General features: G+C 36.5%; 1 protein-coding gene across 7 annotated transcripts in view; it reads right to left on the bottom strand.

Annotated features, from left to right (window-relative positions):
- The window catches only part of LOC127880320 (protein FRG1-like), a 34384-nt gene extending 20446 nt beyond the window's left edge, over positions 1-13938 (bottom strand). For 5 of the 7 annotated variants that reach the window (XR_008049511.1, XR_008049512.1, XR_008049513.1 and 2 more), the window contains exons 1-2: positions 13824-13938; positions 869-957 (exon numbers count right to left, since the gene is read on the bottom strand). Coding sequence is in view for 3 of the 7 variants with exons in the window: in XM_052427699.1 (XP_052283659.1) it covers positions 869-957; positions 13824-13897 (163 nt within the window). In the remaining 4 variants the exon portion in view is untranslated. Of the gene's footprint in view, positions 1-868; positions 958-12779; positions 12950-13314; positions 13357-13823 lie in introns of those variants that run through there. The other 2 variants (XM_052427701.1, XM_052427700.1) reach the window with 2 other exon arrangements.
- Positions 13939-15222: the final 1284 nt, after the last annotated feature.

The raw sequence follows: 15222 nt of genomic DNA, 5'->3' as shown, positions 1-15222 counted from the left end.
GAGTTAGCCAACTTTGCCTGCCCAGTCCCTTAATGATAGTAAGTAAGTGTACCAAGTTTGAATGCAATAGCATTGATTCTTTCTGAGAAAAGTGGACCTAATCGCAAAACTTAACCGGACGCCGACGCTGATGCAGACGCCGACGCCAAGGTGATGACAATAGCTCATAATTTTTTTTCAAAAATAGATGAGCTAAAAATCAACTCAGGTCTGTTACTGTGCAATTTACATTTTAATAATTATAGGGAATGTATAACCAAATAAATGCTTGATACAAATCTGTGTCCGTGTTAAGGGCGAATGTGTCCAACTCATGGGCGAATTCAGTGGGTATTGTTATTCAACTATTTTTCAATGAAAATAAGCTGGGCATCAAATAATTATTTGTAAAATAGACCTCTATGATATTATAGTTAAAGCCTACACAAGCTGAGACCTGGCTTTGATCACAAAGCTTTATAGTATAGATTTATACCGTTAACCCATCTGACTCAAGGGCGAGTTACCCTATCCATAAATTAATACTAACTGATGATTAACGATATCTGTTTCAGACACATTAATTATCAGGAAGTGTATTCAAACTCAAACAAGACATGAGAATGCAAAATTTTAAAATCAATTCAAATGTTTGCATTTTAACACAGAACCCACCAAGATCAACAGCTTTTCTGATGAAAATTTTCAGTGAAAACCAAGGAATTCAGCTAAATAGAGGAAGATTCGTATTCCTGTAAAACATTTTTGTTATGTTACAGAAGTTGAGCAAGTTAAAACAAAAAAATTACTAATAATTAGTAATCATTAGTAAGATCACGTTTGAGTGATACTTGAGAAAATCTCCAATAAAATGACTGAAACTACAGACCATGTAGATCCACATCTGTTCTGTCAATACTGCTAGCTCCAGCTTTTCCCTCATCATCTTCATGCTTTCTTTTGCTGCTTTTCTTATGTCTGTTTCAATATATAAAGGATTTCATTTATAACTGAATGTAAAAAAATCAGTCTTAAAATCACACACAATGTTAACCTTATACTTAACTGGTAACACTCTTCGCAATTTAAAAAGTAAAAGAAACAAAATGTACCACTTTGAAACTTAACGTACCACCTATGTATTATATAGGTGTTATTGTCCATGTATTCATAGCAAGTATGGATGGGCAATAATTATCTGTGCAAACAACTTTGATTAATTTGACTCAATTGTTGATGGAGTCAAATTTGAGTTAATCAAATATTTTTGCCACTATTACATTGCAATTCATTGTACTGAATGAATTTTTTTTTTTGCTATCAGAAAAGTTTTAGTAATTTAAAGTTAAATAAAATTTGATTAAATTAATGTGTTCGCGTAAATATTTAAAAAAAAATGTATCCGATATAAAACTGAGTAACTGAGTATCTCAGTTCTCACTAAATAAAATATTGCTGAATATATTTTATATCTATTTTTTATTGTAAAGAACCAAAAATTTGAATCTGAATTTGAATCTAAAAAATAAAAACTGTAAAAAAAAATCTGAATTAGAATACACAAAATACATTTAATTAATAACACATTCATATTAAACCATATATCATTTATTTCTATATATTATATATATGGTACATAAAGTGTCAGATAGTGGTACATAAAGTGCTGGTACATAAACCGACTGGTACGTAAGGTGTAACATTCGCCATTTTCACTTTGCTTCCGAGTGGGAAAGGGTTAATTACCCATACACCTGATAAACGGATTATATAAGTTTTTGCCCATAAAATAGGTTGCGTCTATAATAAAATTAACCGGATATGTACATTCCGATTTTTAAAAAGCAGTACCTGTGATCCTGCTAGTTTTCAATTATGAGATATCCGAGAGTTATGGAGGTTTCGGTAAAACAAGAATGCAGACTCCGTTTCACGTGCAACAACCGATATGGCCCGTTTCTGGACCTGTCCTGTAACCCCCAGTCTGCTGAAAGTGCGCCACAGTGATTGCGCTGGGAATGCAGCCCACCTCCACTGGAAAACACCATGCCTTCCAGCCTTTCTCTGTGCAGGTATCTGTAAGGGCCTGGTACTTTTCGCGCTTCCGTTCGAAGCTCTCTTCAATCCGCTCCTCCCATGATACTGTGAGCTCCACCATCACAACCTGTTTTGATGCAGCTGACCACAGTACTATGTCGGGTCTCTGGTTTGTCACGGTGATCTCCTGTGGAAACTTGAGCTGTTTCTTCAAGTCTTCTTCCATTCTCCAATCTGTTGCCGTTCCAAGAATCCCACATGCGCGTTTGGCCTTTGCCCCTTCTTCTCCGGCTCTGACAAAGAAAATAAATGAGGGGCCTTTGTTGGTCGTCTTCTGCGCTTTTCGTGCTTGATCTAGATGATCAGCGATTGAAGCAAGAACCCTGTCGTGACGCCATCTGTATCTGCCATCAGACAGGGCTGTCCTGCATGAGCTCAGGACATGTTCCAGATTCGCTGGTCTTCCACAGAGCTTGCAATCTGGCTTTTTGGCAAGACCCCAAGTCACTAGGTTTGTTGGACTTGGCAGCACGTCGTAGACAGACTTGAGCAAGAAACTTAGTCTGTCGCTTTCCATGGTCCAGATCGCATTCCATGTAAGCTTTTTCTGGGGTACTCCCTCCCAGTTCAGCCATTTTTCCTGTTTCCGTAGGGTAACAGCTCTGGTGAGCCTGGATTCTTCCTCCATTCGGCAAACCTCTTCCTGCACTTGGATGCGTCAGTCTTTTGCACTGGCTTTGCTCCACTGCGAACGGGTGACGCATCTGAAACCTAGTCACCCGTGTGCGACATTACCGACAATGTCGCTGTGCTGATGACTAGCCTCAGCCTCTTCAACTGCCTTGTCAGCCCTCCACTTTCTCCCGGTGTTGACCTGCACTCCTGCTTCTCTAACTTTCTTATCACTACTGTCTCGTAGCATAATGACTTTCCGAGCCTTTGTGACCTTGTATTCCTCCGTCAGTGATCTGAGAGGTATCTGCAGCTTGCTGCCTGTGCAGTACAAACCAAGGCTGGTAAAACTCTTTGGCACCCACATCCACCTCCTGAAGATTGAATTTATTGTCCTCTCCATTGCTTCCACTGTTGATGACCGTACACTGTACACCAGCAGCGGCCACAATAGGCGTGGTAGGATGCCATGTTGGTAAATCCAGGCCTTGAATTTTCCTGGCAGACCACACTTGTCCACATCTTTCAACCAGTTCTCCATTTGCACTACTGTGTCTTTGATACTCTGTTGATCATTGAGTGAGTCTCGAAACCACTTCCTGAGGCACTTCACTGGTTGCTCCTTAACAGTCGGGATGAACTGATCTTTGATTCTATATCTTGCACTCTCTTGAAACTTTCCTTTCCTCAGAACCATGCTCCTTGATTTCTGGGGTTTGAACTTCATTCTGGCCCACTTGATAAGTTCGCCAATGTCTTGCAGCATCCACCTTCCCTCGACGTACGACTTTGCTGTAATAGTCATATCGTCCATAAATGCCCTCGTTGGTGGTTGGATACACCCCAAAGTCATTTTGGGTCCTTTGGATGGCTTCTCCGCTGAGTTCACTGTCAGATTCATGGCTGCAGCGAACAGCACCACTGAAATTGTGCACCCGGTAACGATGCCTACTTCCAGTCTCTGCCAGTCAGTGGTTATTGCCCTTGTTGAAAATCTCATGATGAAGCCGTAGAAATAGTGCCACAACATCTGCCGAAATCGAACGGGTACATGATATAATTGTAGAGCCTTTTGTATCATCTGATGCAGAACAGAACCATATGCATTTGCTAGGTCAAGCCAGATCACTGCGATGTCTCCTTTGTTCTCGCGTGCTTCCTTGATGATTTGGGTGATGACACTGGTATGCTCGATGCACCCAGATACACTGGGTACTCCTTCTTTCTGCACAGCTGTATCTATGTACTTGTTCTGAAGCAAATAAGAGGTCATTCTTTTTTGAAAGGACAGCGAGGAGTATCTTCTCTTCCACGTTCAGCAAAGAGATAGTCCTGAATTGAACAAGGGTTGATGAATCCTCTTCTTTAGGAATAAAACATCCCTCTGCCTTCAGCCATTCTCTGCAATCTCTCCTTTCCTCCAAACAATCTTTATAAGCTTCCACAACAGTAGCAAGATCTTGGGGCAGTTCTTGTGTACTCTGTACGTTACTCCATTGGGTCCTGGTGCTGAAGACGCTCTGGCCTTCCTTACAAAGTCCTTGACTTTTTGCAACCTAGGTTCTGCGCAATCAAAGTCATGTTCAGGCTCATCTGGTGTGAGAAACTTGTCGCACTCGCCCAGTTCCTTGTGACGGTCACTGTCACTGTACATATCTTTGACGTACTTGTTTGCCTCCTCTTTTGTGCATTGAAGTTCGCCTGTCTTCTTTTCTCCGAGCAAACGCTCCACAAACTGAAATGGATTGCTAGTAAACTGAGCTCTCTTTCGCCTTCTCTCATGTCTCTTCCTGCGCAGATTCTCTGATCTCCTTTAACACTGGATCTCCTTCTGTACATCATCTCTCAGTTCTGCCAGACCTTGTTTCTCCTCATCCTCTGCTTGTCTGTATCTGCTTTTCAAGCGTCTGAGTTCTCCCCTTAGGTTGGAAATCTTCTGCAGCCTTCTATTCCCGCCAACCTTGGGTTCTCCAACTTTCTCTTTAGCTGTTCCGAATCGCTCTTTTCCAAATGTGTAGATCAGCTCAGACGTGACATGCAGCTTGCTCTGTACTTTGCCTTTCAGAACGTTCTCCATCACCAGTTCCAGCTCCTCTTCAAACGCCTTCCACTTCGCTCTCTCTGTACTTGCGAGCCACATCACTTTCTTCCGCCGCTCTGTAGATTCTACCGCAGCTTGATCTTCAGTCCTCTCTGCGTTATCGATGGTTACCTCACCCTCTTCTGATGCGTGGAGGCTCTGGACACTGTGGTGTTCATCCTGATCAAGCTCCTCCTCCGTCTCACCAAGTTGCCTTGCGCGTTGCAACAGATTTAGGATTGGTGCGCATCCCATCTTTGTGCGATGAATCTTCAGTCCCACCTTATTCTTACACACTTTCCCACAACTACAGGGTGGTAATGTATATATTATCAAAGCGCTGAAGGCACTGAAGATGTTCGCTATTGCATAATTTAACACGCAATTCATTTTTCAAAATCAATCCGGGTTTGAAATGAACACACGCCATTCAACTTTATAAAGTGTGTGTCATAGCGCACAGGTAGAGTTTTGTGTGCACTTTTTATCATCCTTATTATTTCATAGAAATAAGTTAGACAAAATAAAAACAACATGCTTTTTGGACGTTCTGAAAGCATAGAAAGTATGATGAAAATGGTAATGGGAACTTAATATAAAGAAAATTTGCAGTCATTATCAAATAATATCTCACCAAGAATATAACTTCATAATGAAAGTTCCATGTACAAAACTTTTGATTTTTGACACCATATACTTCAAAGTCAGCGCATACGCCGACTACATTTTAGTTGTTTTCGGTTTTAGCGATTATAAAGCATTTTCGAGGTCGCCTATAGTATGCCTGTAGTAATTGATGAACTCATATCCAACTGTCTATGTATTGAGAACTGTGAATATAAACAAGCTAAACCTTCTAGTAACCTTCTACTATTGTGTTGCTAGCACCTGTAAATACAAAAGATCGCCGCTATCTGTTGAGAACCAAAGAACGTTTTCCAGAAATACCCGCTGTAGTAGCATGAACTAGGTTACGAAACAGGTCATTCGTATTATTATTATAAATTGTTTGTTATATTCGGGTTTAGCGATTATGAAACATTTTTTTTGTTTTTGTCTATCGTATCGCTGAAGTTATTGTTGAACTTATGTTCAACGTTTTATAAATTGCGAATATGAATAAGCGTTAACTTTTTCCCGAATCTATTAACAGCCTCAATTTACGACCTGTACTACGTCATTGAGGTGTATGTGAGAGCGTAACCTAGTGCGTTGTTATCGCCCCGCCCCGTGGACTTTCCTTTGTTTATCGACAGGCGCATCTATCAATAGCCTCATATTACGAATGGACTGAGCAAAAATACTACGTCATGAAGACACTGCAGAAAGTGGACTATTTTATTCATTCATAAACAATCTCCTCTGCGACACGTACAATACGATCATTGTTTATTGATTCTTTTCTATAAAAACACCGTTTGAAACTATTGCATTTAACACGATATTAATATCATGTTTCCATTTGTGAATGAATATAATTGGAGAACTCAAACCTTTTGCATAAATTATACAACTCTTTCTCGCGCCGATACGTGTAGTAATCAGATATTGGGCTTCTAGTAGCTAAGCCGTATCGACCTGAATTTTTTACTAACCACCTTAGACGGTGGCTAAGCGACCATCTAAAAAGTTTATCTTTAGGTCATGATTTTTTTTAAATATATGTTTTTACACAATTAGTTGGGAAAACCTTAATTAAAGTGTATCAGATAAACATAATCATAATTTTATCAAATAGCTATATTTGTTTCTTATATGAATACAATTTTCGCTTCTATTTCCGACAAGCAGGTCAGCACATAAGGTAGTCGTGCAGACCGGTAAATAAATATTTTTTTTAATGAAATGAAAGAATCAAATAGGTCCTATGTATATTGTATCCATGTTTTACATGAGTCTTATTTATAATATATAGTAAATAAAACGGAATACAAAGTTAATCATTTAGTATTTTTTTATTCAACGGATTTGTTCAGACAAAAAATGAAATCAGTTATTTTGGCCGTAAATCCCATTGTTCCAATACAGTAGACGGGTGCATGTGTATTAAGCTTATAAGAGAGGGATCACCACAGCAGGTAGCTAATACATAGTGTATTCTTTCGGGTCTGCTGGCATTATGTTATATGATATTTGTATCAGTTTTTAATTATGTTTAATTTAGTTTGCATCTCTTCGCTTAACTCAACTTTCAATGACACACGCACTGAACAAAATAATAAAACATAACGCGTATCATTATATTTGAAGCAATCCACAATTTTTGTAGCGTATTCTGCGCTTGGCCGCTGATGGTGTATTGTAATACTAGTATTTATTATGAAATTCAACATTTTCAAGAGGTGGTCTCCACGTTGTAAGCGCTGGGCAACATATTAATTAAGTTGGCAATTCGTTTTAATAAATTTACAGGTAGCTCAGTCATGTCCAGGGACTACCCTAGGCCTTAAAAATAGGGAAAAGTGACTTCTCCTTTTTTCCGAAACAGGGAGAAGTTTGGGAAATCAGGGAGACGTTTGTGCGAACAATATCAAAAACAAAACATGTTCATTTCACAACTTTTATTATTTCTATCATTATACTATGCTTATTTGTAAAAAAACAAAAAATTCTCATTGAAATCTACTTTATCATGACACATTTTAGTCATTTAACACATTTAAGTAATTTAAGATATGTACCGGTAGCACCTTTTCATCACATTTATCGTCATTATATTACCATAATCCCTATGACTGATTTTGTAACAAAACACAATCGTAATGCATAGAACATCTAGTATATCTATGACTGTTTATCTGAATACTATACACGTCCGAAATATGCACACTTAAGAATGCCTTGCCTGTTTAACTTTAATGATCCATTTTTTCCTTGTTGTTATCTGGTTTAACAAACCTTATCAAATGTTTGTTAAATCCAGTTAATGCTTCATCCATTATTTAATCACCATAACTTGTAATTTGAATCGCCAGCTATGAATTGAACGCAGGTTGAATGTTACAATATGTCCGCCATTTGCAATGTCGAAGGTAATAACGTAGCAATTTAATTCATACTCGGATAATTCATATCTAATTGAAAAAAAAAATTCTCAATGTTTATGTGTAGTTTTACGACTTGTTAATATAAAAAATGAATGTGATTCCAGTTTATATCAGACGGGTGTTTAATACTCGTTATTATCGGTGGATAAACAAACTGACAAAACTCGCTGGACTTAATAGTGGATCTACGTAATTAAAAGACCTTCGATCAATTTTGTTTTTCTTTAATTATTTTTGCCGACTTTCTTTAACCATGCCATCTGCGAAAAAACTGCAATTATCGGATGGTCAAACAATTATCACGTTATTATTAGACAACTTGCGGCACGCGCGAAGAGGCACGAGTGTGTTGTTATAGCCAGCGTTTTTTTTCCCCAAAGGGGAAAGGTACCTGTACCCCTACAATTGGGAATTTTTCGAGTCGTGAAATCTTCAAATTGGGAAAAAAAACGAGTCGCGAAATCAATGAATTGGGAAAAATTCGAGTCGCAAAATTGATGAAATGGGAACCTTTAAAATGCATGTAATCTATCATTAGGGGCTATATTCTGCATCACAAAGCATTTTAAACTCTAGGTTTTGACAGAAAAACTACAGTACGGTTATGATATTTCGACTATCGTATCATGTCATGTGAAAATTGTGTTATTGCCACTTCAGTTAGAATGTGCCCGTCAATTGGAAAAAATATCTTCCAGTGATAGGCATAAGCACTGAGGTTGCATAAAAAATAATATTAATAATTTTTTTTAGCCCTTAAAAGTCTTACAAGCCCTGCAATGTTTCATGTGAGTTAAATTAAAAACTTAAAAACTAAACAAAAACAACAACAATGGATCTTGTACTGGTTTGACATCTTTTAACAATAGACAGTGAGAATAGTCACACGTAACCAAAATGAGTTTTTAGAGTGGAATGCTTTAACAATAATTTTTAAAGGTAAGTCTTATATTTTGTTTGGATTTTTTTTCAAATCATCGAATAAGATATTAAGAGCATGTGCCATTTAATGCTTATGTATATGTTGTAAATAACTATAGGATTTTACACCCATGTCTCATTATTTTTAATTTTATGTTAAACTTTTATTTGTTTATATCCGTATCCGAATAGTTACTGTCCGGATTTGACACTTAAAAAACTATACATAGAAGTAATATGCGCATTTAACTCAATACGGTTACGTTTTTTTAATGTCAACGAAAAATTAGTGTTGAGAAAGTTTATTGATGTAAGGAAGACTGGTCTTAGCGATGGAATTCTTTCACGGGAAATATCGATCACTCGTCGCGGTTATGTAATCCATTCACATTTTACACAGCGGTTAGAGTTGCGCCCCATTTGAAAAGTTTTGTTTACTTTCTACGCAACAATGTCCGGCGAAAATAAATGGCCGAAAATGAAAGGCTCGACAATATCAAAAGATATTTCCAGCGAAAATAAAAGGCACTGGCTATTGGGAACGGCACCTAAAATCGTTCGGAACGGTAGATATCGAGATTGGGAAAGGTCCGGTGCTAAAATTGGGAAGCCTCCGGTAGGCTTTGGGAAAGGTACCGTTCCCCGGTACTAGTTAAAGAAGGAAAAAAAACGCTGATAGCAACCAATATTAAGGGACTGCTTTGTCACAGTCAATTAACGATCCGTGCAGGGGGTAAATTGTGTAACCGTTAGATAAACAACAAACAATAAACTTGCTAATTGCCTGCTGGCGGAAGCACGCATTGGCAATAATAATCGAGAGCTTGATTTTCGCTTTTCTGGTCTTGTTTACTAACAAAATCGGGCGACTTGATCTTCGCTTTTCTGGGCACGTAGGGCGATATCACGGGCGTTAGAGCGAAATTATCGCTCTAGTGGCCCGAAGTGTAGTCCCTGCATGTCCCTTAATTCTTTGCCGTAGGCATAGCATTAATTACTCAACTCAAAATTAATCCATCGTTTGCAAATATATGCCCCTGATGTTATTGTCAGCTAATAATAGGTGTCATTAACACCTCATTGTAGTAGTCTCATTTATAAGACGCGCAAAGAATTTAGAGATACTTTTTATATGGGCTAAATTCTTTGGAACGTCTCATCGTTGAAGGACCTTTTTTGTGGTGGAAACCAGAAAGTTTAAATTTTCATCAATTTGCGTAAAATTGCAAAATATCATTACCAACAGTGTCCGACAAATCCATTGCCCGGAGCCCGGGGGCTACCGAAATTTTTCATCGGGCTACTGAAATTTTCCAGCTGACGCCCGCCGGGCTACTATAAATCTATAAGAGTGGTAGCCCGGTTTATTGACAGACATACGTAGAATAAACACGCTGACCATGTGTTTGTACACTGTGTATTGCTTATAATCCAATAACAAAGTGCAATCAATTATCTAATCAGTCCCCGATCACTTGCGGTAATGTCGTAAACAGTAACAGTGTATTTTAATCATCCAATCAGAATCAACATTTGTCGTCTGCTAATAATATAATGAGAGCCGGTTGGATAGTTGGCGCACATGATGCAACATCATTTCGCAGTTTTGAATTCTTTGTTAACCGCAACAATGAGTAATGGCGACAGCGTTTTTGATGTCGTTAAATATCAAAGGACACAGAACATTAAATAAATCAAAACAATAGCGGATTCTTCAAAACTGTAACGAAACCGAAAATGAATATTAAGAACAACGGTGTGAACGCGGTTAACACCTGCTAATTGGTTTGCATAGTCAATTAATAATTGGATTAATCGACTGTTTATCAATAATCCCATATATGCCCGATAAATATTTTTAAAACCAAATTATGGGTGGGTAATATAGACAATAAGAGTCATAAACACAAACATTTGAAATTTTCTAAAGTGTCAAATAAATTTCGGCATATGGTTCTATTTATAGATATGATGAAATAAGCTCCCAATCAGGACCGTTGTATTGCAACATGTGTAAATCACCTGCCACGGTTTGCACGCGTTGTGTACAGCTATTTAAGGTTACAAAATTCTACATTTAATAAATGAATTTCTTTGTCCAGATAAAAAGCGCGCGAAAATTGGCGTGGGTGTATTTATTTGTAAATAAAAATTTCGTAGCGGGTACAACATTGAGATCATTTAATTTCCATTCAAAGTTTCGTTGTGAATTTCAACTTAAGTACCGGGGTATCTCGCGAATTATTTGGCATTGACATTTCCTCTTAATAAAATATAATGTAAACACGCTGAATCGTTACCGTTACGCTGTATCAGTTCCTTCATTATTGAAACAATTATTGTATTGTATACTGACTGCACACAAGTGTCGTAACATACGAATGTAATACGTAAATTCGGACAGTACTTAAAGTCGGACACAAGTAAATAAATGATTTAATACTCTTGATATCTTGAAACTCGGTATTTGTTGTTAAAAAGGGCAATTGCATTGACTAACACCATACGAAACTCTTTGTAAACTCTTTATTTACGTTTCCGACTTAACGTTCTGTCCGAATTTAAGTACACATACATGTGCACATACATGTAATATCTACATGTAGTATATGATTTTCTTTTGTACATTTACATTTAAGTACACGGTGCCTGTACTGTAACATTAATTTACGATATGGACTGTGTACATCAGACTACTTGCTGTATTATGTATATGTATGTATACATATTATGTATATGTAAATGAAGAAATAAAATAAAGATGAAAACCTTCCTCTTATCATTTTGTAGGAAAATTTTATGGGCTACCAAATATTTTTATTGGTAGCCCAGTGGGCTACCTGAAAAATAAGAAATTTGTCAGACACTATCATTACCAACTCATTCAGTTTTACTTCAGAAGTCCATTTTTACATCAAATATCGTCGATTCGAAGTTAGAAAGGCATAAATTCTTCAGTTAAACTTCTGCTTAAATCTGCAAAACAATCACTGACCTGTAGCCATGTCATGAAACTGATTTAAATATGAACCAATCAGAAGAAGGCATTACAGTGTAACGTGTACGCGTAATTATATTTAACATGAGCTTTTAACACCGACTTTTACCTAACTAGATCTAGTATGCTAATCTTTGTCGATTTAATAAGCATATGTTCAAAACAGATATGGTGCAGTTTCTATTCACTGTTCTAAGTTTCAGTGAGTGTTTATGCATGTCTTTTTCGCACCTCTGTGTTGTTTTATGTACTTACATTCTACGTTACATAGGGCGGTATACTGTACGATCTGTATCAATCTTATTTAAGTACAGTATAAAAATAAAAGATGTAATTTATTTCAGAACCTTTTTAATTGTCAATTCAGAAAAAAACAATGCTAAATTAATCCAGAAAAAGTATAACATCGGTTTACTATGTAACGCGCTGCACCACAACAGATGAACGCAAACTGTATTTTACCCTGTTTATTCTTCCACTTTAAACCAGATGCTTTACATCGAGGTCGTGTTATCGATTTATATCTACACAGCGAGCGAAACGAGAGATATTGAAAAATTGAATAGTGGTTGGATTTAAATTGCTCAGGCGTGCAAAATTCAAAGTGTCATTACATAATTTTTACGGAACATTATCGAGAAATAAATTATCTACACAGGTATGTAAATATTATTGCAATCCGTTGATATTAAGTGTCTTATATCGGGGCTTAAACATTGCGCACAAAATCGTTGCGCAACAAAATAGACAAAGAAGGAAAAAATTCCAACACAAATCGAAAGGTTCAGCCGTTGGACGCTCCAAATATTACCTATATAAAAAGTAGCTTAATATTTGAGAGCGTCAACAAGTTGGACTACTCATTGAAGGTATACCAGTTCTATAAAAACCAATTTACCGAAACCTCCACGGCATTTGCTATATAAATCCTATTTACCGAACTTGTCATTTACCGAAACCTCCAGCACCCGATATCCGATAACTTATTCTTATATCCGAATTTATATTGCATGTCCATTGTAGGAAAATATGCAAAAGACCTTACTTCTTGTGTTTGCTGCCTTTCAGTTTCAATTTTCCACCCTTTACATATGAATATGAATCTGCCATAACTAAGCCGATTGTTAGATACAATGAACAAAATGTCTTTAAATCGTTGTTGGTATTTTTTTTCTAAAATTATGTTGCGATTATTACAAACAATATATTTAGTCATTATTGAAAACTGACGCACAAACGAAACGGTCAAAAGTTAGAATTAAAAAAAGCCCATCCCAGAACTGTCACTTCGTATAAAAAAACGACAGTAAGACCGCTGGATAATTAGATGGTCATTTACCTTATGTTAACAATATAAATTTTACAATTAATGCTCAGACAGAGGTACCGGATGTGTAATACTTGTATATTGCATATGATGGTAGCGTTAAAATGTTATATAGTATGGCTGAAGGGAAAGGACATACGTTTGCTACGTTATTGGTTTTGAGTACCGGTATTTCTTAATTACCGAAAAAAACTGCTTTTAAAAGTGTATTTGAGAGTATTCCAAAAACTAGTTTTGTTCTCTTCAAAATTACTTCGGTTTCCTTGGTAGAACCATTATCCTATGAGAAGATCTAATTATTGATATATATTTGTTTTTATTCTTGTGTATGATTATTACCAGTTGATAAATACGTTGGTTATAACGAAAAAGTGATGTTATTTATTGCAATATTCTCATGATTAAATTGGTATAGTACCAGAAAGGCCGTTTACCAAAAAGGCCTTCCCAAAAAGGCCGCACTAAAAAGGCCGCATAAGTGAACCAAAAAGGCCTCATGGTATACCAGAAAGGCCTTACAATATTTTGTATTATCATTGAATAGTTATGCTGAATATAATTATCACATCTATTAAATAGTCAGATATTGTTTATTAGTCTACTTAAAACCGTTAATTTTATAATCAAAGTCGGCAAAAAGATCGCGAATTATCGCATACAGTATGAAGTGTTTGTTAGTTACAATATTTTTCGTTGAGTAATAGATGTTTCAGTTTTTTAATTAAAAGCCGTTCATTTTGTTATCAAAGTCGGCATACTTACCGCCAATAAGCACGTAGGAATAATCCGTTTGAGAAAATTGTGTTGATATTGTGTGAGTGTTGTGGTATGAGCATTGTTATAATCGTATTACATAGGCAATGTCTTCAAAAAAGTAGCATACACAGTATATAGGTAATGTAACGACTCGCCCCCTTAACGACTCGCCCCATAACGACTCGCCCCACTATTTATAGCGACTCGCCCCACATGTATAACGACTCGGCCCACATATATAACGACTCGCCCTATCAAAATAAAATGTTATATTATATATGGTAATATAAATGAAATCAATTCATAATATGAATTTAAGGTTCGGCATTGTTTGATAACCATCGTTCAGCGGTTTTTGCCTTATGCCTGACCTTATATACGCCTATTGCAGGCATATTCTGAAAAGTAATAATTTTTATTTTATGATGTTTTTCTACATCTTTGTTCAGTGACAATATTATCATAAAGCAAGACTATTGGATATCGGCACATTTGTCTCATGTCATACTTTCCTATATTTATAGAAAGAAGCAAAGGCTAAGATCATATCGACAATTAAAGATTCCCAGGTTAAATTACTCAAGAATTTAGGGATTCTCGTTATAAAGGAGACCGATGAATTAACAACATAATTAACAGGTACATTACCGCGGGCGGGTGATGACAATCAACAATACACGTGTCATAATCGCGAAAGCGTGAATACCTTGCTTCGTGGTAAAGATATTTTCATATATACGGGTATTGAAAGGTAAGAAAAATGAAAAAAGGTCTTTGCCGAAATTTATTTTTTTGCAGAAATTTTACGGACACAATTCATCTGTAAGATAATTTGTTATTTATAATTTTAAAAATACCATTATAATCTTAAATCTACCTATTTATTACCTATTGATCTGAATACACAACACACGTTTTAAAAAATCTTTTTTCATATTATAAAAATGCGTATCAGTCCTTTAGTGTTTTCACACAAACTTTACTTTAAAATGCTAATCAAATGGCGTTTCTTTTAAATTTTGGTGTGAACAATTTGCGCGGAAAGATTTCAATGGTTTCAGATAAACATTAAATACTAATTAAATGGCGGTTCTTTTAATTTGTAGGTGTGAACAATTATCGCGGAAAATTTGCAATGGTTTCAAATAAACAAGAAACCATTTGTGATAAATCAATTAATTCCACGATTTGTTTAATTACTTTAATGGTTATAACTTTAATTGATTATAGTATACCATTATTTTAAATTGATAATTCGACTAACACCATGCCTGCGCGTCCTTGTTTGTTTTGTCTACGACGGGTGTACCAAAACTCCAGAGCGGTGACATGTGACAACTGTTCACTGTGGCATCACATAAAATGTGGTAACACTGGTAAGTACTTCTAAAACGTACAATCGAAG

This window comes from Dreissena polymorpha, chromosome 4 (genome assembly GCF_020536995.1).
Source record: "Dreissena polymorpha isolate Duluth1 chromosome 4, UMN_Dpol_1.0, whole genome shotgun sequence".
Lineage (NCBI taxonomy): Eukaryota > Metazoa > Mollusca > Bivalvia > Myida > Dreissenidae > Dreissena > Dreissena polymorpha.
This window is presented reverse-complemented; position numbering and strand designations above follow the sequence as displayed.